The sequence below is a fragment of the Ovis aries genome, chromosome 1 (genome assembly GCF_016772045.2).
Source record: "Ovis aries strain OAR_USU_Benz2616 breed Rambouillet chromosome 1, ARS-UI_Ramb_v3.0, whole genome shotgun sequence".
In the NCBI taxonomy this organism is placed as follows: domain Eukaryota; kingdom Metazoa; phylum Chordata; class Mammalia; order Artiodactyla; family Bovidae; genus Ovis; species Ovis aries.
The window spans coordinates 247,937,586-247,962,681 of record NC_056054.1 but is presented as its reverse complement, the minus strand read 5'-3'; the positions used below and the strand labels follow the sequence as shown (position 1 = coordinate 247,962,681).

Genomic DNA, 25,096 nt, shown 5'->3' with positions numbered 1-25,096 from the left:
AGTCTTTTAATTCCTTAGTCCAATGAGTTGTGCCCATCTTTTGCTTTATTTTAACTGGTTTGAATGAACATTTTTGAGGCACTGTTTTTAGAGCAGTGTAGCCCATTCACTCTGTTCTACTTTTTACACAAATTCTATTCCTTGAAAACCTAACAAGACTTTTTGTGTCTTTTCTATGTTCTTTAGGATCCACAGACAATCAGAACATTAACTCTCATCTCAAAAACTATTCAGACTTTGGGAAGCTGGGGGAGTCTGTCCAAAAGCAAGGTGAGTGTCACTTTGTATTGTTTTGTGTTCACGCTTCTAAATGTTGTTGACCCCTATGACCCCTGCTCCCTCACTGCTCACTCCCTTCCAAATTAAAAACAAAGCAAAATCAAAAACTATATATATAGAGAGAGAGAAATGCGATAGCTGTCTTTTAAATCTCTTCTCTTAGTCACCTGTTGAAGAAGACAGTTTCGTTTAAACTGATGTGTCTAAGATGGGGTAGAGAGTCTAGTTAACAGATGTAAGAGCCTTGTCTTTATCTTTTTGTGCCGTAATCATCCGGCAGCTCTTGAGAGAAATTTTCAGCTCCAAACCCCATGACTCTTTTGAAATATATGATTGAACCCCTTTAGGCCCTAATCCTAAACTTAAAAATACAGCTCATTATATTCCTTATTCTTAGTTCTCTAGTTAACATATATAAGTTCTGTGTCTGTGTTTTTTTTTTTTTAGTCAAGTTTCAAAGAGACATTCATGTGTGAATTTTTCAAAATGTTTCAAGAAGAAGGATATATTACGGCAGTTAAAAAGGTAATGATTGTTTTACTCTGGAAATATTAACTTATCAAATAGCATTAGGGAAATAACATTTTATATTGTTCCTAGGAATCAATCCCCAGTTTAAAAAAATATATTTAAACTATCTGTCACATATAAAAAGGCTATCTTTTTCTGCCATTCTCCCTCCATACATAACTATGGGTTTTTAAGCTATGGAAATACCTAAATGAGTTTTAGCAACAGCTACTATTGCCAGTGTTTTTAGTAACACTAATTATAAATATCTAGAGTTAAGATTTCTTAACAGCAGCACCATTGACAATTTGGTTGGGTAATTCCTGACTATGAGGGGCTTTTTTGTGCGTTGTAAAATGTTTAGCAGCAGGGCTGGCCTCTACTATTAGGTGCAAGTAGCATAGTCCCAGTTTTTACAACTAAAAATGTCTGTCTCTAAGCATTGCCAAAAGTCCCCTGAGGAACAAAATTGCCTCTGATTGAGGATCTCTGGTCTCGGGAGAAAGGCTTAATGGTACCTGGTATAAAGTGGGCACTTAATTGACACGGGAAAAAAATATATGAATTATTGAATATCTCATATACAGTATAGGCTTGTGGTTAGTAACCTGAGGAAAGTTAATTTAATATGTATGAAAGCCTACAGTATATCATATCCTAACAAAAGGCCTACAACAAACCACAGTTGCTATACTTAGAAGCTGAGAGTGTTTTGAGAAATTTTTAGTTTCTTGAGTCTTTAGTTCTGAGTCATCCCAAACAAATACGCCATTGTTATAAAACCCTAAAAATTTGTAAAGAAAAGTTATTTTGAAGTATATCTAAGCTTAGCTTGAAGAAAGTACTGTCTTATTTTTCACAGTTCTCACTTAATGAATCCAAACTAACAAGGTCAGATTTTAAAGATTGCATTCAAGTTCTGTAGTGTGCTTCACTGGTGACTGCCAAGGGGTCGCTAAGAGTTGGACACGACTGAGCAACTTCACTTTCACTTTTCACTTTCATGCACTGGAGAAGGACATGGCAACCCAACCCCAGTGTTCTTGCCTGGAGATTCCCAGGGACGGGGGAGCCTGGTGGGCTGCCATCTATGGGGTTGCACAGAGTCGGACACGACTGAAGCAACTTAGCAGCAGCTGCAGCAGCCAAGAGTATATTTTGTTGAAGAGCACATTTTGTTTGTATTTTTGTGTGTGTACTTTAAAAATTCTTACAAAGACTCATGAATGAAAATGATTATTTAAAAAATTAAAGCCAGTTGGAACTTTTTTGTCTAGAATAACAATGTAAGTTCAGCCCCCCCCCCACCAAAAAAAATATATATATATATATTTAAGCAGTGATTGAATGCTTTTGAGGAAGAAGTCTTTCAAAACAATATGCAGAGTGGTACAGTGGGTGAGAATCTGCCTGCCAGTGTGGGGGACACAGGCTCAATCCCTGGTCTGGGAAGACTCCATGTGCTGCGGAACAACTAAGCTCACATGCCACAGCTCCTGACGCCTGCGCGCCCTATAGCCCGCAAGCCATAACTACTTTTCTGCATGCTGTAGCTAGTAACGCCCATGTGCCTAGAGCCTACTCTCCGCCACAAGAGAAGCCACTGCCACGAGAAGGCCACACACCACAACCAAAGAGAGCCCACGTGCAGCAGCAAAGACCCAGCACATCCAAAAAGGAAAATAAATAAATAATTTAAAAGGGAAAAAGATAACTCACATGTCCCCTTTAAAAAAAACACACTAAAAAACAAAACAAAACAAAAAAAAGAATATGCAAAGAATAAGCTGGCTTTTTTATTTTTAGGACATTGTTGAAACAGTTGTGGGACAGTGTAGGCAGACTTCTGTTGGCAAGATTATAATATACTGTCTTTTGTTTGGGGGCTGTTTTTCCATTTCCATGACCCAACCTCTGGCAGCATCTGATTTCTTTTTCCTGATACAATCATCAGAATGTGCATAGTGGGTAATGTCAGTGGAGAAAGTATTTAAGGGTACCAGTTTAGTCTGCTCATGATCTGCTCTGAGTCACCCACTCATGTTCCCATGAACTATCACTGTGGTACATCTCCTGTCTCAGATTTGTATAGGATATTTTGCCCTGATATATGAATTTTCTTAATTATTTACTGGCTAAATCTAGATATTTGCAGCACTAGGAATTGCAAAAGCTTAAGAAACCCAATTTCTCATTTAATTAGTGGTGCTCTCACTAGTGACATTGGTCACTGCTCCAGAAGAGAATAGTTTATAACTCTGAATGCTATACTTAATTTCCACAAAGTCTAGGAAGAATACCAGAATAGGTCTATAAACAGGTTGACCATATAATTTAGTGTCCAAACCTACAAAGTTTTCAAGAATAAAAAGAAGTACTTTGATTATGCCAGGACCAAAGTTGTAGACAGAATGGCCCTGAGCAAGGTGAGGCCTGTATTCTCCCTGCCTAGAGTCCACCTTAATTATTATGTTTCCTTCCACTTTGTATAACTAGGTTTACCTCATATTCCTTAACAGTAGAACAAGTAATAAATTTAATAACTATAAATAAATATTAGATAAGAAAAGTAGTGCCCACAGGCAAACCTAAGAATTAAAATATTCAAGTAATTCTTTCTCACTCCATTAGTGCATGGCCCATTTGTGAGAACTGAAGATGCAGTAGGACACTTCTTTAGTTCCCTTCAATACTTGTTCTTTGTCACCCACATATGATTCAAAAGAAACTCTGTCCTTGTTCTTTCACTTACTAAGATTTCTTCTAGCGAACTTGAAGTAAACATCATACTGGAAAATACCACAAATGGAGATTCTCACGGGCAGTCTATAGACAGTCCTAAGAGAAAATGACTGTGCCCACAAATTCTACCTTAGATTATTCTCTGTCATCCTTACTGGAATGTACTTTGTTTTTGTTTTAAAACCCTAAGCGGGACAACACAGAAAAGTATAAAGGAAAAAACAAGGACTAAACAAATAGTTCACTTATGGGGCAAAATAGGAGTCTTTTCTAAGAACAGGAATTGTCTCTGAACCCCGAATTCTCCTCTCCTTTGAAGAGAAGGCCACGTGTCAGGAATCTCTTGACCAGTTGAGGTAACATATTCATGGAGCTGAATGCTCATCATTGGGTGGTTTGCCATTGCTGGATTTGGGTACTCCAGGTTTTCTTGAGCCACCACTTTCTCACATTTTCCATAGGAAGTTTCTAAATGGTTATTAGATTTCCAGGTTGTTCCAGAGAACCCAAATTATACTTTAGTCAGAAACTGAAATATTACCTCTGAGGGCTGAAGTCAATTATGTGTAATAAAAGCCCTCAAACTTTTCTGTAAGGGCCAGTGAGTAAATACAGACTGATGGCCACGTAAAGGCAGTACTGCATATTTCTCTATGATTTTACAACCCTTTAAAAATTTTAAAAATGTTCTTTACTTGTGGGCCTTACAAAACCCAGTTGAATTTGTCCTGCTGAGCTGTAGTTTGATGATCCATGACCCAAAATAGAGGTTCACAACCTGTATCAAAAATCTTTGGGAACAGAAGTGTTTCAGAATTCAGTTTTTCAGACTTTCGAAAGATAATAGGTATATTCTATATATTATAGGGGATCACAGGATAACATCCCATAATCAAACATATGAATGTTTATGTAGCATTGTAGTGAATATCCACTCTAAGTAGGATAAATACAGGCTTTAAATAGCCTTTCCCCAGTTTACGTTGTTACTGTAAATGAGTTTACTGTAAATCAGAAGCAAAAAGGTCTGCATACTCAGAACTTTATAGGTTTCAGAGTTGCAGTTAAGGGATTGTGGGTTGAGTTATTTCTATAGGGACACATATTCTGGGTTTTAAGTAACTTTAAGGATAAGCTTTTCAGAATACCTATTGTATGTATTTTGGGGTCTTCCTCTACAATTAAATATGTGTTTTGCTTTGTTCCTTAATAAAGAACTTCACTATATTATCTGTCTGACACTGATTAAATTTATGAGGTACCTTACCACAAAGTGTAACATTTGCCCCTTTCTTCATTTAGTTCTTGGATGAAATTTCATCTACTGAAACTAAAGAGTCCAGTGGTACAAGTGAGCCTGTGCACCTGAAAGAAGGGTAATTTAATGAAACTAGATATTAAAGTCGTATTTCAGTATAGACAGTAAGTAAGTACAAAGAGCATGGGTGCAGAAGTGAAGAAGACTGGGTTTTGTTCTGTGCTAAAACTGCCCATAACATTAGTCAGGTAATTCACCCTCACTATCCTATTAACTTCATGCCATACAGACATGACTTCTTTCCATACAGCGCGAGAGTTGTTTTCAAAAACAGTGAAAGTATGGGTGTTAGAGTACTTTGAAAAAAAAGTAACAGCATTGTTCAGTCTCAGTGTTTTCATTGGAAGTTAAAGGGGGAAATTACTCATTTGGCCTTTTTAGTTTTGGATAGGACAGTTGTAAATATTAAATTATTTGAAGATTTTATTCCCTTAGTATGGCCAAAATAAATCGTAGCAGTTAAAGATGGCAAAGACGTTTCATCTACATAATATAGTCTTTGACAACTGTTCATGTCATTTAAAATTAAAAGAGGAAATGACTGTGCCAATTTTTTTGTTGTTGTTTTGGATTAACTCTTAATATTTGTAGCTAAGTGTTTACATCTGTTGTTTTGGCAGTGAGATGTATAAAAGAGCTCAGGGAAGAACTCGGATTGGAAAAAAGAATTTCAAGAAACGGTGGTTCTGCTTAACAAGCAGAGAGCTCACCTACCACAAGCAGCCAGGTAGTTGTGTTTACGCTTTTCTGTGGGGTCTCCTCCTGATTGCCAGTGAAGATGTCTTTTTCCGCTGCTCAATGTGACTAGTGAACCTTTTTACTAACGTTAATAGCTTATGGTTTCTCACAGTGATGCATACACGCTAAAAATATAATAAATATGTGACTAATGACACCATGTAAATAACATTTTTTCTCTTAGATTGACTTGTCTTGTGTTACTAAAAATGGTATTCCTACAGTATGCTCTGTTTTCTAAAACTCCATGGTAAATCCATTTTTTTAAAATTAGTATATAAGGAACAACAGTTAGATATTTTAGAACTTACAGGTTTCTTTAACTTCCAGAATCAGATTGGTAAGAATCAGTTTCTAATAAATGAGAGTGTTTCAGTAGTTTGCCAGAAATTCCCACAGTTATACCATAGACAGTGTTTCCTATTCAGTTAAAACATTCATTCATTTATATTATCCCGGCTAACTCTTAAGATGAAGATTCTAGTAATTTGCCTCCTGAAAAGGCACAAATTGTCTTTTTGAGTAAAGAAAGCCATCTTCCTATAGTGTGATTTGAGAGTTTCGGAGAGGCAAAGTTTGTCCCTAAGTGGACTGACATAATGCTTATCATCTCTGCCTTTTGAGTGTATTCCTTTGGGGTAAAGCATTATCCATAAAAGGCCACTAGCCTCTGATATCTTGGCAAGAACTTAGTATCTTGATCATAGGTCACATACAGTAAACTCCCTTCTGTTGGAAGTGATCAGGACCCAAAGCGTTCACTTAGCCAAAAAGGTCAGTTAAAGCAAGAATCACTTTAAAACAACAACAACAAAAGATGCATGCGTAGCTTAAGTAGTTATGTTTGTTTACCAGTCTTTTGATAGAGAGCCAAGATCTTTGCTTGGTTGATTTCTCCAAAGTGAAGCTGGAAATTATTAATAAATACTTGAAAAGTGATCCAATTATAGAATCCTCTTAGAGTCACAATAGTTACCCTAAGCTTTTGCCACTGTCTCACACCCATATAAATCAACTTGATTTGTGTGGGTGCTGGTCTCCTTTTTTGAAAAGCTTTTCAGAGTGCCTGATTTTCAGATAAATATATGCCTCTTGGTGTCACTTACTGTGTGACACTTACTGTGTCACTTTACATAATGTTAAGTAAATTATAATTACAGCATGGAAAAATGGCATAAAGTCTGGGAACAAACCTAGCAGACTCTGTAATCAAAACAGCCTAACCAGTGGAAATCAAAGGGTACAAGCTTAATAGAACCCTAGCAGCCACAAGGATTCAGTGCCTCATGAGCATCACTCAGGATGTTTCACAGGAAATGGAGTCTTGGTTAATCTGTCAAATCTGTTAGGTCAAGAGTGCTTGGTATAAATTCTGAAATGATAAACACCAGACATAAGATACTTTCAAGAGAATGTCATTTCAGTTAAGCATGGGTGCTTCAGTGGAGATTCTTAAGGAGGAAAGTGAAAAGAAATTTTGTTTCATAATTCCTTAGAATCTTTAGCCAGAATGACCGAATATGTCCAAATACAGTAGTAAGACATATGAAACCAGATGTACTATATTTTTAGGCACCTAGATATTTTGTTGTGGAATATGAATATTCTAATGACTAAAGATCAACAAGCTGCATCCCTGCACTTCCAGACAGCATTCTTTAAGCTACACGTTTCTTTGTTTTAGTGGTTATAGTTTATATTGAATACTATATAAATGCTCTCACATATATAGTAACATTTTAGTAATAGCTGGTATAATATGCTGATTATGTTTTCATAAGTTAGTCATTTTCTATGAATAAATTGGCTGTTTTCTCCTCATTTAAAGTATTTTCTAATCTAAACCAGTACTCTGAAGTCTTTGCTTTAAGACTTTAGAAATCAGATGATAGTTTCAGATCCTTTTCCTCTAGAAAAAAATGGATGTACACACAAGAGACACAAAGTCTCACATATAATTTCAGGAAGTTCATAGTTCCAGAGGTTATGCACAGTTCTCAGGAACTTGTGTTCTATCCAGTGATCTTATGAGGATAAAATTCTGTAGAATGATTAGATTGGTCTAAGCTATAGAATAGACACATTAGAAGTTCCATTATTTTCAGGCCTTAAGAAATTTAACATGTTGGAATGGTATTGGAGAAATGAGCTCTGTTACATGAAGTTTAGAGATTATTTACCAAAGCCTACAGTTTTAAGCATCCATGCTTTTTGTTTTTAACTGTTTTGTTGGATTTTTCCAAAATGTATTACATGCTTCCCTGCCTTCTAAAAAAGAGTTCATTGAACGTAAGTTAACATTTTCTAGATGACTTGGGGCTCTCATTGATAATGTTAATGGTCATTTAGTACTCTGATGTGGTGGTGTTTTCAGGGCTGCTTACGGATGTGTGCAGCTGTTTCTTCCCAGCTACATGCCTTGGACTGCTGTGCTATTTTGTGTTCATGTGTTTGCTTTATGCAGTTTTCCATTATCCCCTTTATGTTCAGGCTGTCACCTTAAATTTCTTGTGCTGTCAGTGAATGGTAATGTAACATCTCATTCCCATCTGTTACCCCCAATTCCATTTTTACTGCTAATATACTGTGAGTAAGGATGTAGGTACTGTGTTTGTTAAAATTATGTGTATGATTAAAAGGCTTTGACTGAACATTTCAGGACTTTCCTCTGTGAATAAAATACATAGGCTTTGGATTCTCCCTTTGGTTGCTCAGCAAACGTTTTGCTTACTTCCTGGTTCCTTGCAATTTTCTGCATAGCTAAGACTGCTAGTTAGATAGTTTCTTATTACACTTTATAACTTTGGTGTTTCAAAGAGTGCCTCCCAGTTATTCTGTAACATAGCTTTAAATCATTGAGTCTTCCACTGTTTACTCCTACGGGACACTAATATTCTGAATGAAGTATTTCTGTCACTTAGAATCAAATAATAAGATTCTTTTTCCAATTTACTAGAAAAATAATTAGGATTTTCTCAGTTTTAAGGGTTTTTCTCAAATAAGTTAAAATTTGATGCCCACTTAAGTAATAGTAAGCAACTAATCTTCAATATCACAGAACTAACATGTGGCAAATGAATGTCATAGGGCGTTCATCCAGCCGTCACCATGGTTACCTTGACAGTTTTGGGGGGATCTGTGTGCCTGTGATTATGGTTTGATACTGCTCTACTGTAAGTGGTCATCTTCTACAAGTAGTTCTTCTAGTTGTCTGCTGTAATCAAATGTGATCCACGTTGCAGCCTTTTCCCATCTCGTCGGTGCAGCCTCATCTTTTGCATTCTCTATATGTGGCTTTGCCAGGTTGATTCTTGAAGTTCCTTTCAGTTGTGCTCTTTTACATTCATGTTTTTGCATCTGCTCTGTCTAGAAATCTTTCTTTCCTTCTTTACCTGTGTAATTTGTTGTCCTTTAAGCCTCAGATCCAATGTCAGCTCTTTATGGAAGTCATCTTCATAAAGCTCCAGCTACTTCAGTTGAGTATTCTCTTACTGTATTTTTTTAGCGTATTAGTGGTAACTTTTGTCACACTGTGTGGTCATTGCTTTTATGTCTTTCACCCCAGTCTTTTACAATCCTCGGTGTGTAAGGACCATGTTTTTACTACTATCATTAGGCGTGTATTAATTTGTAATAAATGGTATTCTTCAGAGAACACCATGTCTTCCAGATATGCTGTTTTCTGAATTAAGAACCACTTTCTAAAATTTCCACCAAACTTACTAATAATATATGATGAACAAATTCATCTCTGAAATCCCATATGTGTTCTCCAAATTTGATTAGATCTTGTCTACTTGGGGATGACCTTTTATACACAGTTATGTATGTAGAGCCTACACAGTTTCCATATGCTATCTGTGTTCTAGCTCGTATAATCTATGGACAGTATAAAAGAAGTTTTCATGATGTTTTAAACACAAATCTCAATACTTGTTTTTTACCTGCTCCTGTCTTAACACACGGGGCTTCCCAGATGTCTCAGTGGTAAAGTATCCGCCTGCCAATGCAGGAGATGCAGGTTCGATCCCTGGGTCAGGAAGATCCCCTGGAGGAGGAAATGGCAACCTGTTCCAATATCCTTGCCTGAAGAATCCCATGGACAGAGGGGAGCCTTGTGGGCTACAGGCCATGGGGTCGTGAAAGAGCTGGACACAACTTCGGGACTGAGCACACATTTTGATACGCAGGGCTCTGGAGTATTTTTTTCTTTAATGTGTCATGTTTGCGGATTTGAAGGTTCAATATTTTTTAAGAAGTCACTTCTCAAATTCATCTTGATTTTAACACAGTCCCACTACAAATCTACAAGGTTTTTTTGGTAAAAATTGACAAATTGATTCTAAAATTAATGTCAGTGGGGGAACAGAGGGCTTACAATGGCTGAAGCAGTGCTGAAAAAAAATAAACACAGTTGAAGGACTAAGCTACAATATTCAAGTCTGAGATTTTGACATAAAAGATAGAGGTGAACAGTCAAGAGTCCAGAAAGACACCCACACATATGGTCAGTTTAGTTTTGACAGAAGTGTCAAGACAGTTCAATTGGGAAAGGAATGTATTTTCAACAAATGGTGTAGGAACAACTGGGTAAACACAGAAAGTGAACTTCATCTTATGTCATAGTACACACAAAATATAATTCAAGATCAAGCATAAGAGAATATCTTTGCAACCATGGAGTATGCAATGATTTCTTAGGCTGTTAAATGCACTGAACATTTTTTAAGATAAATTGAACTTCATTAAAGACTTTTCCATATTTCCCCCTTTCTGTCATTGCTCCTTCTTTTTTTTTGTTCTAATAATGGGCATAAAATATATTGCTTGGCAGTTGAAATTTTTCAATAGGTGATTGGGATTTGAGTTTCTCAAAGCCATAAGCTAAGGGTTTTCACCAGCTTAAAAAAGTTTTTTTACTTATTTCTGTCCATTTTTTCTCCTTCTTAGGACTCAAATTATACTTATCCAGGCATGCTTGAGACCGTTTCACAGGTCTCTGTGAGACTCAGTTCATTTGTCTTCATTCTTTATCTTTGTTCTTTAGCTTGGATAATTTCTATTTACGTTCATTGACTTATTTACCATCTCAAGTCTTTTTAGCTAAATGTGATGAATTTGTCATTCCATTTATTGTGCTTTTCAGCTCTAAAATTTCTGTTTGATTCTTTTTATAGTTTCTGTTCTCCTCTTTAAAGTCCACATTTGTTCAGTCATCTTTAGCATATTTTCCTTAAATTATTTAAACATTTATAATAATGGCTTTGCTTGCTAATAGAATAATTTCAGCATTTGAGCCCACTCAGACTCAGGTTGTTGGCTACTTTCTTTCCCAAGTATGGGTCACAGTTTTCTGTTTTTCACATCTTATTTTTTTGGTTAAAAACTGAACATTGTATGTAATAAATTATAGTGTGTCTGGATTCTGTTCTTCTGAAGGCTTGCCTAGATTCAAACTGCAGTGTCTGTTTTGTGTGTGTGTGTCTGTCTGTCTGTCTCTCATTCTCTCTCTCTCATTGTATAGCTGCTATTGTCTTTACTCAGATTTTGTTTTATTCCCTAATCCTAGCTACCTCCCTAGGGGTCTCACCTGAGCTTTCTTAGCTTAGTGGTCAATCAGTGATTTGATCATAGAGCTCAAATCCCTGAAATCAGTAAGTCATCTACCTTTTATCACCTGTGTTGTTTTTGAATCAGAACATATTCAAAGGCACAGCAAATTCACAAGTCTCCGCAAGCTTTCCACTTTTGCCAGGCTCTGGAATGATCCACATACAGGCATCTTTAGCAGTCAGCCAGGGATGTGGTCTGTTTATGATCTCAGCCTTGCTATAGCTCTGTAGTTTCTAAAATCTCACCCTTAGGCTGAATCTGCAACCTTCAGCCAGTAAACCTGTGAGTTTTCACTGAACTGAGGAGTTATGGAAACAACTTCTCCCTGGAAGACAATAAATCCACAGTTTTTAACCTAAGCTATAGCAATTGCTCATGGATGAACACTTTTCAGATTTTTACTTGCATTTGGTTATTTTCCAGCACCCTGAAGTGGTTGTTTTTAATAATTTCCCCAGTCTTATACTTATTTTCTGAGGAATAGAAGTATGCAACCTCAGTATACTACTACCAAAAAAAAGATTAATAGTTACTTTATTTCAGCTATGTTCCTTAGGACCAGTGTCTAGCTGGACTTCTGTTTTTCTTGGGGTAGTAATTTTTTTTAATGGAAATAGATTTCACATACCGTAAAATCCACCTGTTGGAAGTATATAATTCGTTTTCAGCATATTCACAAAGTTATGCAGTCACCACTGGTCACAGAACATTTTCATCCCCCTAGAAAGAAAACCTGTACCCATTAACTGCCCTGTCCCTCCTTCTCCCAGCCCCTGGCAAACACAGATCTGCTTTTTGTCTCTCTGGATTTGCCTCTACTGGACATTTCATTTAAATGGACTTAAAGAGTAACCTTTTGGGCTTCCCAGGTTTTGGGCTTTCTCATCTTCCTAGTGGTAAAGAACTTTCCTGCCAACGCAGGCGACATAGGAGACGTGGGTTAGATCCCTGGGTTGGAAAGATCCCCTGGAGGAGGGCATGGCAACCCACTCCAGTATTCTTGCCTGGAGAATCTCATGGACAGAGAAGCCTGGAGGGCTACAGTCTATAGAGGCATACAGAGTCAGACATGACTGAAGCGACTTAGCGCGCATCAGCACGCAGCCTTTTGTGACTGCCTTCTTTCACTTAGCATGATGTTTTCAGAATTCGTCTGTGATGTGGCATGAATCAGTACTTTATGGCTGAATAATATTTCATTGGATATATTCCAGATTTTACCAGTTTATCAGTTGATATACCTTTAAATTGTTTCCAGTTTTTTATTATTATGAACAGTGCTGCTGTGAACATTCACATACACGTTTTTGTGTAGACATATATTTTCACTTCTCTTGGGTCTGTATCTAGGAGTAAAATCAGTGAGTCATATAGTAACTAACTTTATGTTTAACTTTTTGAGAAGGTGATGGTGATTTTTAACTAAAACTGTATTTGGCACTTAATAGGGAAACTTAATACCCTCACATTTATTGTGATTACTGTAACCAATGTTTTGTTTTGTGTTTATTAAGCTCTTCCGTTTGTTGGGATTGGTTTTTTTTCCTGCATTTTAATTGGAATAATCAGTCCCACACATATTCACTCTGTCTTAATCTAGTGAAAGAATGTGGACATTCTGTTTCTACTTTTAAAATGTTAACAGATAGGTTTAAATTTACATGTTCATCTTATTTTCTGCAGTTAATCACCGTCTCCATTCAAGCTGAGAAGGAGCATAGCATATTTTCAAATTTATTTTTCCTAACACTACCTAATGAAGTCATCTTAATTTTAGTTCTAGTTTCTGTTTCTTTTACCTTTTTATGTTTTCATCATTTTTTTCTAACCATGCATGTGTGCCAAGTCGCTTCAGTTGTATCCGTTTGCAACCCTGTGGACCATGCTGTGCATGGAATTTGCCACCAGGCTCCTATGTCCATGGCAAGAATACTGGGGTGGGTTGCCATGCCCTTCTCCAGGGAATCTTCCCAACCGAGAGATTGAACCCACGTCTCTTACCTCTCCTGCGTTGGCAGGCAGGTTGTTTACCACTAGTGCCACCTGAGAAGCCCTTTTCTAACCATTCTTTGCAGTTTTTCTGATGTCTTTGCCCAACACTATTTCTTTTCTTTTTTTTTTTTCAAAAATATGGAACGCTTCACGAATTTGCGTGTCATCCTTGCGCAGGGGCCATGCTAATCTTCTCTGTATCGTTCCAACCTTAGTATATGTGCTGCTGAAGCGAGCACTCAACACTATTTCTTATATTAACATTTTTGTCTTTTTCCTGGATTCTTACTTATTTTGCAGGAGTTATGTCCTCAAGGAATTATTCCATATAGCTTTAGGGCTGATAAATTTTCAGAGTTCTTACATATTGGAAAAAGTATTTTACCCTTACATGTGAATGATGTTAGACCGGATTTAAAATCATTTCCTGTAAGATTTTTAAGGTATTTCTCCACGATTTACTAGTTTCCATTGTTGGTGAGATTTTGTGGTGGCTCAGATAGTAAGGCGTCTGCCCGTAATGCGGGATACCCAGGTTCTATCCCTGCGTCGAGAAGATCCCCTGGAGAAGGAAATGGCAACCCACTCCAGTACTCTTGCCTAGAAAATTCCATGGATGGAGGAGCCTGGTGGGCTACAGTCCATGGGGTCGCAAAGAGTCGGACACGACTGAGTGACTGCACTCATTCATTGTTGGTGGTAAGGATTTTGATGTCAGTGTTAGTCTTGATTCTTCTCCTTGGAAACCCTCTGGACTTTCTTTAACGTTCAAGCTCTAATATTCTACTGCCCAGTGTCTTAAGTGTTACCTTTCTTTCTTCCTACACTTCCATTCTTTGATCAGCACTTGATGGGTCCTTTCAGTCTGAAGATTTCTATCTTTATTCTTGGACATTTTCATTGGTACTTTTCTTCTGAACAGCTCAGTTGTTTCTGGAATGCTTATTGCCGCTGATCTCAAAACTCCTAAATTCATCCATCATGGCTCTCTTATCTTTACTTTCTCTGTCCTTTTGTACTGTATATTTGGAGAGTCCTCAGTACAATCTTCTGTTTTACTGATTCACTTTGCAATTCATTCAAGTTAACACTAGCAACTTCAGTTAATTTCAGTTAACTCTAATAATAATAATGTCATGTGTGCCTGGGAACAGTGCATTTTCTCTCTGTCTGCTGTGATATAATTTGTCCAGAAATGAACACACACAGCAATTCTAGGATGTGGGCATGCTTTGTGTATTCAGCAAATCTAAAGAGTTGTTGAAAATCTACAAAATCTACTTCCTGCACAATTTTTAAGTTCTCTGGACTCTGTGATGCCCCATGTAGATTGGTACCCAAAGGCATGTCTCCTCTGCCCCCTCATTTGTTACACCCCTGATCTCCTCCAATGTTATTCTCTTTGTTGTATGTGTTTCCTTCAGGGTGCTGATTTTCCTCATCTGTTTGGTGATTTTTTTTGGCAATTTGCTCATTTTTGTGCATTCACCTGCCTGAGGGTCGTAGCTCATGGCCAGTGGTTTAGAGGGAGGGACAGGATGAGCTGCTGACAGGCAGGGGTGCTGGTGCTCGTCCCCTGGCATGGGCACCGTCAGCAGCCTGTGGCTACCCTGCTTTCCAGCCAGTATGCATCTTCACTGCTTCAACCTGGGACTGTGCCTCTGTGGACTGTTGCTTAGTACAAGCGGGTTGAGGGGGGCAGTATGTGAGGACCTAACTGACTCAGCTGCTCCAAATGCAGCTTACCACTTAGTCATCCTGATAGACATCTAAGTATGCCCCACCCCTCACCCCCCAGCTCTCTATGTCCAGTGACTCTGGCTTGAAGCTCTTCTGACCAGCCCTCCTTTTGCAAATGTGTCTTTTCCTCCATGCGGCTCCTGCTGTGGCTTCTTTCAGCTTCCTTCCTCCTCGCCTCCCCTCACCCCTTCATGAATTTGATCTTGTCTGCTTCCAGGAGACCGATGATAATCTTTTCCTATTTTCCCATGTATATATAATTTGTAATTGTTGAATTTAAATGTCGTTTCCTCAGAAAAGTTTTCCCTAACTGCCTGACTTAAAGTAACGCCCCCCGAAAAAATTTTAAAAAATAAATGAAGTAACGTCCCAATTACTTCCTGTCACGTCACTTTATGTTGCTATCTTTATTGCATTTATCTCTACCTAATATTTGTCCTTCGTCAGTCTTTCCAGACCTAAATACAAACTTCATTAGGGGCTTTATATGTTTTATTCACTGCTCTATCCCAAGTGGTTAGGACAGTGTCTAGGATAAACATGATAGCTAAATTAAGTGACTTTACAATATATTGTATATCACACATCTGCTTGAATTACACATATTTTAGATTTTACAGCAGGAACTAAGCTTAGCAAGTACTCTTTGTTAATCTCTCTGTTCAATAAAGAAAACCTTTTTAGTGTCTTTAACCCAAAAGCTGTACATTAATCCATGAATAATATAAAAGATCTTCACCTTCAGCACTTGAGCCCACAAGTCATTAAACTGAAGTTTGTTGGGAGGAGGGAAGCAAAGTTTTCATTTTCTAAGAACCATGTTTTATATGTAAATGACCAGAAAAGTTCATGATTATATTTGCTTAGTTTCTATGACTATATGAATTGTATTTTATTCAAGTAAATTTTAAGTTGAAATGCATCGTAGCCTCATGCTATTATGGAGCCCCTTTAGCAAACAAATTTCCAAATTCTTAAATTAGGTTAATGATTCACTCTACCAAATAAAATTTTTACTTTCATTCCCTGTATCTCTTAAAGTAAATTTGGTAGCTCTAGTCAGCTGACCAGACAGTATGCAACAGTAATGAACAATTTTTCAGTTTCAAATAATTGTTTTGAGGGTTAGTTCCTTAGGTTGGAGAAGCAGAAAAACCCACTTCGGTACAGTCAGATTCTTTGTATATATAATAACTCCATGAAAGAAAATTCCATGTCTCAGCAAGTTTTGAGTAGGCCTTTATTGTTAATTATGTATTTATTCAGTCTCTATATAATTAATGTTACAAAGTACAATAACATTTTTATTTTCTACAGAGATCAAATTTATTCCCTAATTTTAATTTTAATTAAATAAAGAGGAAGCCACATTGTGGAAAACAATGAAAATTCATTTGGTCCATAAAACATATTTATTATGCACCATTTAGAAATCTGTAGGTTACTTACACACCCACCGTCAAGAGAATGATCTTAAACCATATAGAGTTAACCTTTCACCTTTATAACTCTGATGAAAATTATTTTATCTTACTTCTTTTATAATTTAGGCAAAGATGCTATTTACACAATTCCAGTGAAAAACATTCTTGCTGTGGAAAAACTGGAAGAGAGCTCTTTCAACAAGAAAAATGTAAGTTATATAATTTAAAGTTTTTTAAACTGTATACTATTACTTAGCTGAAAATTTTAAAAGAGGTTTAGTATTTGTTTTTAATCATTTAACATCTTATAATTGGTAGCTGGAACTCTGTTTAAAATTGTCCATTACTGTTGATGCTTTGTATAGTCCACCTCACCTATTAAGTTAAAGATACTTTTTTCAGTTAAGAATTCTTTACTCAATGGGGTCAGTGGTAAAGAATTCGCCTGCCAGTGCAGTAGATGCAGGTTCGATCCATGGGTCGGGAAGATCCCCTGGAGAAGGGAATGGCAACCATCTCCAGTATCCTTGCCTGGGAAATCCCATGGACAGAGGAGCCTGGCGGGCTGCAGTCCATGGGGTCGCAAGAGTCGGAAACAACTGAGTGACTAAACAACTTCTCTCAGTACTTGAGTTTTATCAAATTTCTCAGCTTGACCTTCAGAATATAGTCCCAGCCTGTCTGTGCAGCCTAATCCTCTGCTGCCCGTCAGTACATACCAATAGATACCAGTGCACTCAAGTAACCAAGATGATTTCCTTGTTTCTATTTTCCCACTGCTCTCTTTACCCATAGGTTTTCCTCTGTCTGAAATTCTTTCCCTTTCTTCCTATTTGTATGATAGCCCCTTTCCTAGGACTCGTGTAGTTTCTAAAAATTATATTCTGTTGTACTGTTTAGTACCATGTAACTCAAACAGTCCTGGGGACATGCCAGTTTATGATATACCTGAGCAACAGTTACCTAGCCATGCAAACTATATTTCTGTTGTGTACCTTCTTGTGTTTTGTACTGTGTTTGATTTTTAGACTGTTACTAACTTTTTGTCTTAATTGTCTGTGAAGATGTTCCAAGTGATACACACGGAGAAACCACTCTATGTCCAGGCAAATAATTGTGTAGAAGCTAATGAATGGATAGATGTGCTCTGCAGGGTGAGCCGATGCAATCAGAACAGACTCAGCTCTTACCACCCCTCCGCGTATCTAAACGGAAGCTGGCTCTGCTGTCTGGAGACCAGTGAAAATGCTCTTGGCTGCAAGCCATGTACTGCGTAAGTTTCTTTTTGATTAAAAAGGCAGTGTCTTAAATGTGCTGTATTCATACAATGGAATATTATTCGTCCATAAAAAGGAATGATATCCTGATACATGCATGGATGCATCTTGAAAACATGCTGAAAAGAAGCCAGAAAAACATGCTAAAAGAAGTCCGACACAAAGGCCATGTACTTTAGGATAACACTTACATGAAGTATCCAGCATAGGTAAATTGATGGAGACAAAGAAGATTAGCAGCTGTGAGGGATTCGAGGGAGGGAACAATGGGGAGTACTTAATACAGAGATTCTTCTGGGGTGATGAAAATGTTCTCAATAAATTGTGGTTTCACAAGTCAAAAAAAGGAGGGCAGTGTTTAAATAGATGTGCAAACTTGAGCAAGGTATTGAGGAAGAAGGGCCTAGCGTTCTTGTTGTAATTGCATGGAACAGCCATGGTAGCTTTACAGACTTATAAAGTAATATGATGACGCATGGGTAATGAAAATGATTGCACTTTAAAATCCTCTTCCTTTTGAGTATAGTTGCATAATGACCAAACCTAAGGATCTCATTCTATTTAATTAGCACGTTAGACTAGATTCCTAAGGTTCCTTTTACAAAATTCTGTGTTTCTGTTTTCAGTCTCAAACCGTCAGAAGTCTCTAGCATGTTAACAAAATGATATTTTTCCAGTGTCTTTTATTTCATTTTTACACAGAGGTGTCCCTGCAGACATCCAAATAGATATTGATGAAGACAGAGAAACAGAAAGAATTTATTCCCTTTTCACCCTCAGTTTACTTAAGCTGCAAAAAATGGAAGGTAAGTGTATAATTAAAATTCTTTTACATAACCATGATCCTTCATTACCAGTTCATGAAGTGTTGCTTTGGCATTATCGTAAAGTCAAAAGATACTCATAGATTTATCAAAATGTTACCTATATGGAAGCTGACAAACTCCCAAAGGGAGTTCTTTAAGTAAAAATATTGTTTTTGCATAAATGTAATTATCATAATTAATAAAATGTATGGATTTTGGTTGTCTGTGCATATCCAAGGGAGCTTTTCCCAGCTTGAGCCCCTCTTGAAAAGTTCTTATTTATATTACAGATTATGCTTCATGGGTTTAGTTGTCTGATCAGAGATTTCATTTCTTCTTGTAGAGGCTTGTGGAACTATAGCAGTCTATCAAGGACCACAGAAAGAGCCTGATGACTATTCCAACTTTGTAATTGAGGATTCTGTAACAACCTTCAAGACAATTCAACAAATAAAAAGTGTCATAGAGAAGCTAGATGAACCTCATGAAAAGTATAGGAAGAAAAGATCAAGTAGTGCGAAATACGGGAGCAAGTAAGTCCTGTTAAGATACTTTAGACTTTTTTGAACGTAGTTTGAGCTTTCCTCTGCTACCCTCTACTCACACCTGAAGTGCAGGTCTCCTGCCTACCTTTATCTCGCAAGACCAACTTAGAACCTTTCTCTTGTGCAGGAATCTCCTGAGTCACTCCTGCAGGGATCTTTTTCAGTTCTAGCATCATTCATTGTGTTGGGACAGTACCTTATCGTCACTTTCAGTGTTATATTTCAATATAATCATTGAATTGAAAACGTAGTAGTTTCTTGTTTTGATTTTTACTGATCCTCTTCTTCATCTGTCACAGTACCTTTATACATCCTAAGTACAAAAAAAAATTAGCTTTGAAAGTGCTAGAAGTATTTTATAATTGATGCTTTGGATACATCTCAGAGGCAGATGGACACTGATAGAAACAGCAACAGCAGTTATTAAGGGCCTTCCTCCTTACCGCTAGACACTATGCCAAGTACTTTACATTCCATCAATTAGATTTTTTTTAGCAGCAAGTAACAGAAAATTCCAATGGCTTAAATAATAGGAAAGTGTTTAATCTCGCAAATTATAAGTCCTGATTTCTACATTTAGCTAGTTCAGCTCAACACTGTCATCAAGAACAATCCAGCCACTCAACCATCTTCAACAAGATGATTTCTGTCTTCCTCAGGCGGGTGCCCTTATGGTCACAGCTGGACTGCAGTAGTTCACATTTATAATAATAGGTCTAGAGGCAGAAAGAGCTATTTCTTCCTCAAAAGGAAAGAAACCTTGTCTAAAGTTACCCTGGCTTCCCCTGAACCATGGGGCTGCCCAGCACCAGCACTAGAATCAGGCTTCTGTTTGCACAGAGGTAGATAGGAAGGGGTGGTTCTTGGGCCAGCAGATAAATGTCTGCCACGATGTGCACACTCTCATCGATCCTCACACCAGCCCAACACAGTTATATTCCCATTTCACAGCTAGAGAAACTAAGGCCCAGGGAAGTGAAGTGCCTTGCCCAAGGTCATTTTTTTTTTAATTGTTCAGTCATATCTGACTCTTTGTGACCCCATGGATTATAGAGTCCGTGGAATTCTCCAGGCTAAAATACTGGAGTGGGTAGCCTTTCTCTTCTCTAGGGGATCTTCCCAACGTAGGGATTGAACCCAGGTCTCCCGCATTGTAGGCGGATTCTTTACCAACTGAGCTGTCAGGGAGGCCATAGAGCTGATGAATAAGGGGGCTTTGAATCTTGGCCCCAACCATTTTAAGTATTTTTTTAAACTTATGTGGATGGATCATTTTAATTGTGTTTTATAAACAATGAAAATCAGTTTGACAGGTATAAATATTTGTGTTCTGCCTAGATGGAAGGCTCAGTACACTGAAAAGGTTATTGTAAGCATCCTGTTACTGTCTTTTCTACATTAGTATATTTTGTTCTCTTCCAACAGTAAAGTAATCCAGTGTTCTTGGAGCCATGGCAGGTTTCCATATGAGGTTCTAGCCAGTGCTTGGCATCCTTCCTAACTAGTATTCTCCCCCCACCGCACCCACACACACTATACCCCTTCCAGTTGTATTTTTCTCTCTTAAAACCTACCGTTCTTTCTTGTGCTAAATATTTTATTTGTTTATCTTATTTTTTCTGTACCAGAATATAGGCTCCACAGCGCCAAGGGTTTTGTCATTTTTCTTCACCTCTGTGTCCATAGCTTCTAAAACAGTGCCTGACATTTACTGGGTAGTCACAGAAAGCTTGCTAAATCAGTGAAATAGGACTTGGCAAGAGAAAATTACAGATACTGAATGCTATGAGATAATTTGTTACTTTTTACAATTTTTTTTTTCAATGTTTGAAAAATTATTTTTATTATTTTCTAGGGAAAATCCAATCGGGAAAATATTTTAGAGTTTGGCCAATTGATTCAGAAGAACTGGAAAATATTTTAGTTGGAGTTTTTCAATTCATCATGTATTTTGTTCATAGTATTTAAGAATGAACATCGGCTTCACTGTCACCTGCATTCACGCTGTATTTAATATTTAATAATTGAAACCAACTGTTTGGAAATTCCGGTGTGATGTTTCACTAGAGAATTTAAAACCCAGGATTCCCTTCATATCTTATGTGTCGAAAGCCATGTTTCTGCAACTTCTTTTTAATAGAAAGACTCTTACTAAAGAAGCTTTATAACAAAAGGAGAACTCCTCCATAGCAAGAAACCATCTCTTCTTGTAACACTCCGTGTTCTGTGGACTTTTCACTACCATTAGTGCCTGCTCTATACTGCCAACATTGTGTTTTACTAGGAAAATTTCAATCCATGACTATTCAGAGCTTTCCGTTTAGTTCATCTAGACCCTTCCTCTTCAAAAAAAAGACAAAAACAAAAAAGATCTCCTTTGACCCATCGGTCATTACACATTACATTAGGGACAGTGACAAAAACTTTAGAAAACTACCACAGCACCCTTGAAAGTCGGTGGACCTTTTACTCATTTCGAGATGCAGACAGAGCTCAGATAGCAGAAATCAGGGAACAGGTACTGTTGTCTGCATCTTGTTCACGTGTGGGATGAGTGATGGCAGATGAAATAAAACCAGACCACTAAATTTTTTTTCACCGTTTAAACATCAGGTACTCATATTTTTGATTTGAGAGTTCAGGTGGTTGTGACTTCTAAGGACTTCACTTCTGAAAAAGAAGAGAAAGTAAGCAGTGGGAACAGGTGGTGGTACAATCACTCGACCTCACTCGTTGCTCCATCATTATAAGGGTCACCACCACGGGACACCCTCCTCCCCACGTGAGGGTGAGATCCTACTCGAGGACAGTCACTCAGCGCACTTTACTCATCTGGGCAACCCCAGATTATACTTCAGATACTCCATGGTATCTAACCTTTATGATCAGTTGAATGATCAGTGTTTAAGTCTAGAAGTAATGCTTTCTTGAAAATGTTTATATTTCACTGCTGTTTCCTTATTGCCTGCTAGCCAAATGGAACTGGGCAAGCAACTGTTTAAATCCTGTTTTTCTCTAATAATTTACCTTTATCCTAAAAATCATAACTGTAAATAAGCAATCGAAGCAAGTTGCCACCTTGAAGTTAAGAGGGATACACTTTGCTTCATCAGTATTAAAAACCATGGTACTCTTATTATGTGTTTTTAAATTCAAAACATTTTCTAAATGTGGTACTTTGAACCTTGGAGTATTTTACATATTTCTGTTTAAAACTGTGACTTATTAATGTAAGTCTAGCTAGTAGTGCTTTTTTGTTTTCCCTGAGCATAAGCTATATTTCAAGATACACTTTGCCAATTATGTTATTGGTGAGTAATTGTTTTTAAATTATAACGTTACTGGGTAATTATTTTTAAAGACCATTGGCAAACAATCAAAGTTCCATAAATGATTATAACTAAGCAATGTATTTCTCTAAAGGTCTTGTAAAAATCAGTTCGTTTTATTTAAGGATCACTCCTAGTCTGCATTAAGTTATTCCTGGCCCATTTTAAAGACAAGTTTGAAAAAGTCTTTTAAATTTTATGAGCTTGTAGATTCCATAAACTCCACTGATTATCAGTGTGAAAGAATTTTACCATTTAATCCATTTCTCACTGTTGAATTTATTCAGATTGAAATTTCCTTTTCAGAGTCTCTGAATGTCCGCCTGGAAAGGCCATGTGAGCATTGCCAGGTACCACTCATTGCTCTCCAGTGGCTGCTTGACTTATATTCTGACATTTCTAATATCAAGCCCTTGGTAACATAATACCAAGTTATGACTGTTTTTAAAGATCATAGTGTTCTCAAAGGGACCAAGGCTGTCTGAATATGTAACTGAGAATTTGAAAAGAATTCAGTTACTAGTTCTTTTCTTCACTCTTAAACAGCCAGTTTGACTGGAATTAACCACCTTGGCACAGCCTAAAAACAAGTAATGTGAAATGAAATTTTCTTTGAAAGTCTTCTGAAATAAGAGACCATGTCAGTGGGACCCACAGATAACCGAGGTACTTTCAGTTGCTTCCAAGGGCCTCATTCCTGCGCTGTTACTTAGGAGTACTTCGATTTTTACTACCCGATCTGCTTTCTCTCCCTTTCCCAAACTTGAAAAATACATGGCAGCTCACTTTACCCTAAAGCCCTGAAAACCCCGAGAAAGAAAGCAAAGAATGATATGGAGAAACTCTTGCCATAAATGCCAATTTGGTTCTTAGTTTAGCCATTTCCATCATTTGAAATTGTGGTGTGTGTCGCTTGTCTTGTTGTCCTTGTTTGTTCTTTGTGTAGCTTTGTTTTTTAATATTCATTTAATATGATAATAGGCAATAGCAACATTTTTTTTACTCCCAGGAATATAATTTATCAAATTGAACTATTTTCTTTGCCAAAGAAATATGTTTATTATATCACGGGTAATGATTTAAGTGTTAAAACAAGGCTTTGCTTATTGTACAAAAAAAAAAAGGGTGATGAATGATGTAGCTTTTGTTTCTGTTTCTGAAGCCTAATTTCATTCATTTTTCAGAAAGACTCATTCATGCCAGGTTTTAGAAGACAGATGTCATTTTAAGTAAAAGCACCTTTAATTTGTTCTAACGGTACATCCTGTAAAGACAAAAAGCTACAAAGCCTTTTAGGTGTCCTTACAGTATGTGAAAACTACAGAACTCATTCTAGAGTTAAATTACCAGTCTCGATTGATATTATTTGCTTCCATTTTTATTAACTTGGAAATTAATATGTTGCTAGTAAATATTGGTTTTTACAGTGTCCAGTTTGAAAATGTAAGTTATCAAAACTTAATGTAGTGAATTCGTGTAGCCATGTTGTATTGTTGAGAATGTATTTTTATTTAAATTTTATTTTCTTATCAAGAGTATTATAAAAATTAAAAACTTTTGTAGCTGTCGCTTGGAAATAACAAATAAATTACAAGAAGCCTGTCCACTCTCTGTGTGCCCTCACTTTCTCACTGATGTTAGAATCTCTGCTCATTTAGAATGACCGTAACTCACCTATTAGGAAGGGAATAGCAAGTGAGGAGTCCTCAATAACAGAAGAGCAAGCCATCTGAAAAGGGTGCAGAAACCTGCGGCATTTATCGGGCTGGTTGTTTGGACCGAGGTCCTTGTTTGTTCATTCAGCAGACTTGTCTTGAGGGCCTGCCGTGTGCAGGTGCTGTGCAGGACCCGTCATTCCCAAGAGCCGTGCATGTCCAGTGTGTGGGAGTATACTCCACTCATCTGAGTCCACAGCTTAGAACTGACTTGTGCCCCCAGTGAAAGGAGCCAGGATCTTCCCCGTTACTACCCTCATCATTGTCATTGAAGTCGCTCAGTTGTGTCCTACTCTTTGCGACCCCATGGACTATAGCCCACCAGGCTCCTCCATCCATGGAATTTTCCAGGCAAGCATACTGGAGTGGGTTGCCATTTCCTTCTCCAGGAGATCTTCTCAACCCAGGGATCAAACCCAGGTCTCCCGCATTGTAGGCAGATGCTTTCAGCAGCTTTGTTTATTATTTCTAAACTAACCTTGATAAGACCTAGCCCCTGCAACTCGAGAGGAATTGCAAGTTGGTAAAGATGAAGGAATAAGGTTCTGAATCTCTTAAGTATCTTATTTTTATTGAAATACCAGACTCACACACGAGCCCATGTATTAGAACAGACCTTAGGAAAATTGGTAAGGACATAGTTGAACTCAACACTCACCATCAGCCAGCTGGATATAATGGGCATCTATAGACTTGTCATTTAAAAAAAAAGAAGAGGCCTTAGAATAGAAACATCAAAAGGTTCTATGCAAGTTTTATTCACGATACAAGCTTAGTTCTTCAGATAGAGGAGACCATATTTTTGGTGGGTTTCCCTTTTCAAGTGTCATGATTCCAAAATAAGAGCCACCTGAGGCCAAGCAGAGTCCCTTCCTGTTGCAGTTGCCAGTGAGTTTCCCTGCTACCCTAAGGCTCAATGGCCAGTGTGGTCCTTCAGAGAACACCTGCCTTGGGTATACGTGATGTACTTTAGAAATAAACTGACCCGTGTCCAGAGACCGTGGGTCTCATTCCTCATTCACATCCTCACCTGAGGTTTAGACTCTCGTGGCTGAAAGTCTCACTCTG

The 25,096-nt window shown here is 37.5% G+C and overlaps 1 protein-coding gene and 1 non-coding gene across 7 annotated transcripts in view; one reads left to right on the top strand and one right to left on the bottom strand.

The window, feature by feature from the left end:
* Positions 1-23,915, top strand: part of RASA2 (RAS p21 protein activator 2) — a 124,674-nt gene extending 100,759 nt beyond the window's left edge. For 3 of the 6 annotated variants that reach the window (XM_060395193.1, XM_027959799.3, XM_060395198.1), the window contains 9 exons: positions 187-270; positions 727-804; positions 4,834-4,907; positions 5,470-5,576; positions 16,483-16,565; positions 17,421-17,629; positions 18,336-18,439; positions 18,783-18,972; positions 20,840-23,915. In XM_060395193.1, coding sequence (XP_060251176.1) covers positions 187-270; positions 727-804; positions 4,834-4,907; positions 5,470-5,576; positions 16,483-16,565; positions 17,421-17,629; positions 18,336-18,439; positions 18,783-18,972; positions 20,840-20,867 — 957 coding nt within the window. In that variant the 3' untranslated portion in view covers positions 20,868-23,915. Of the gene's footprint in view, positions 1-186; positions 271-726; positions 805-4,833; positions 4,908-5,469; positions 5,580-16,482; positions 16,566-17,420; positions 17,630-18,335; positions 18,440-18,782; positions 18,973-20,839 lie in introns of all 6 variants that reach the window. The other 3 variants (XM_060395179.1, XM_027959798.3, XM_060395186.1) reach the window with 1 other exon arrangement.
* Positions 13,325-13,431, bottom strand: LOC114111029 (U6 spliceosomal RNA). Its single transcript, XR_003587155.1, has one exon. It is a non-coding gene; the product is annotated as a U6 spliceosomal RNA (small nuclear RNA).
* Positions 23,916-25,096: the final 1,181 nt, after the last annotated feature.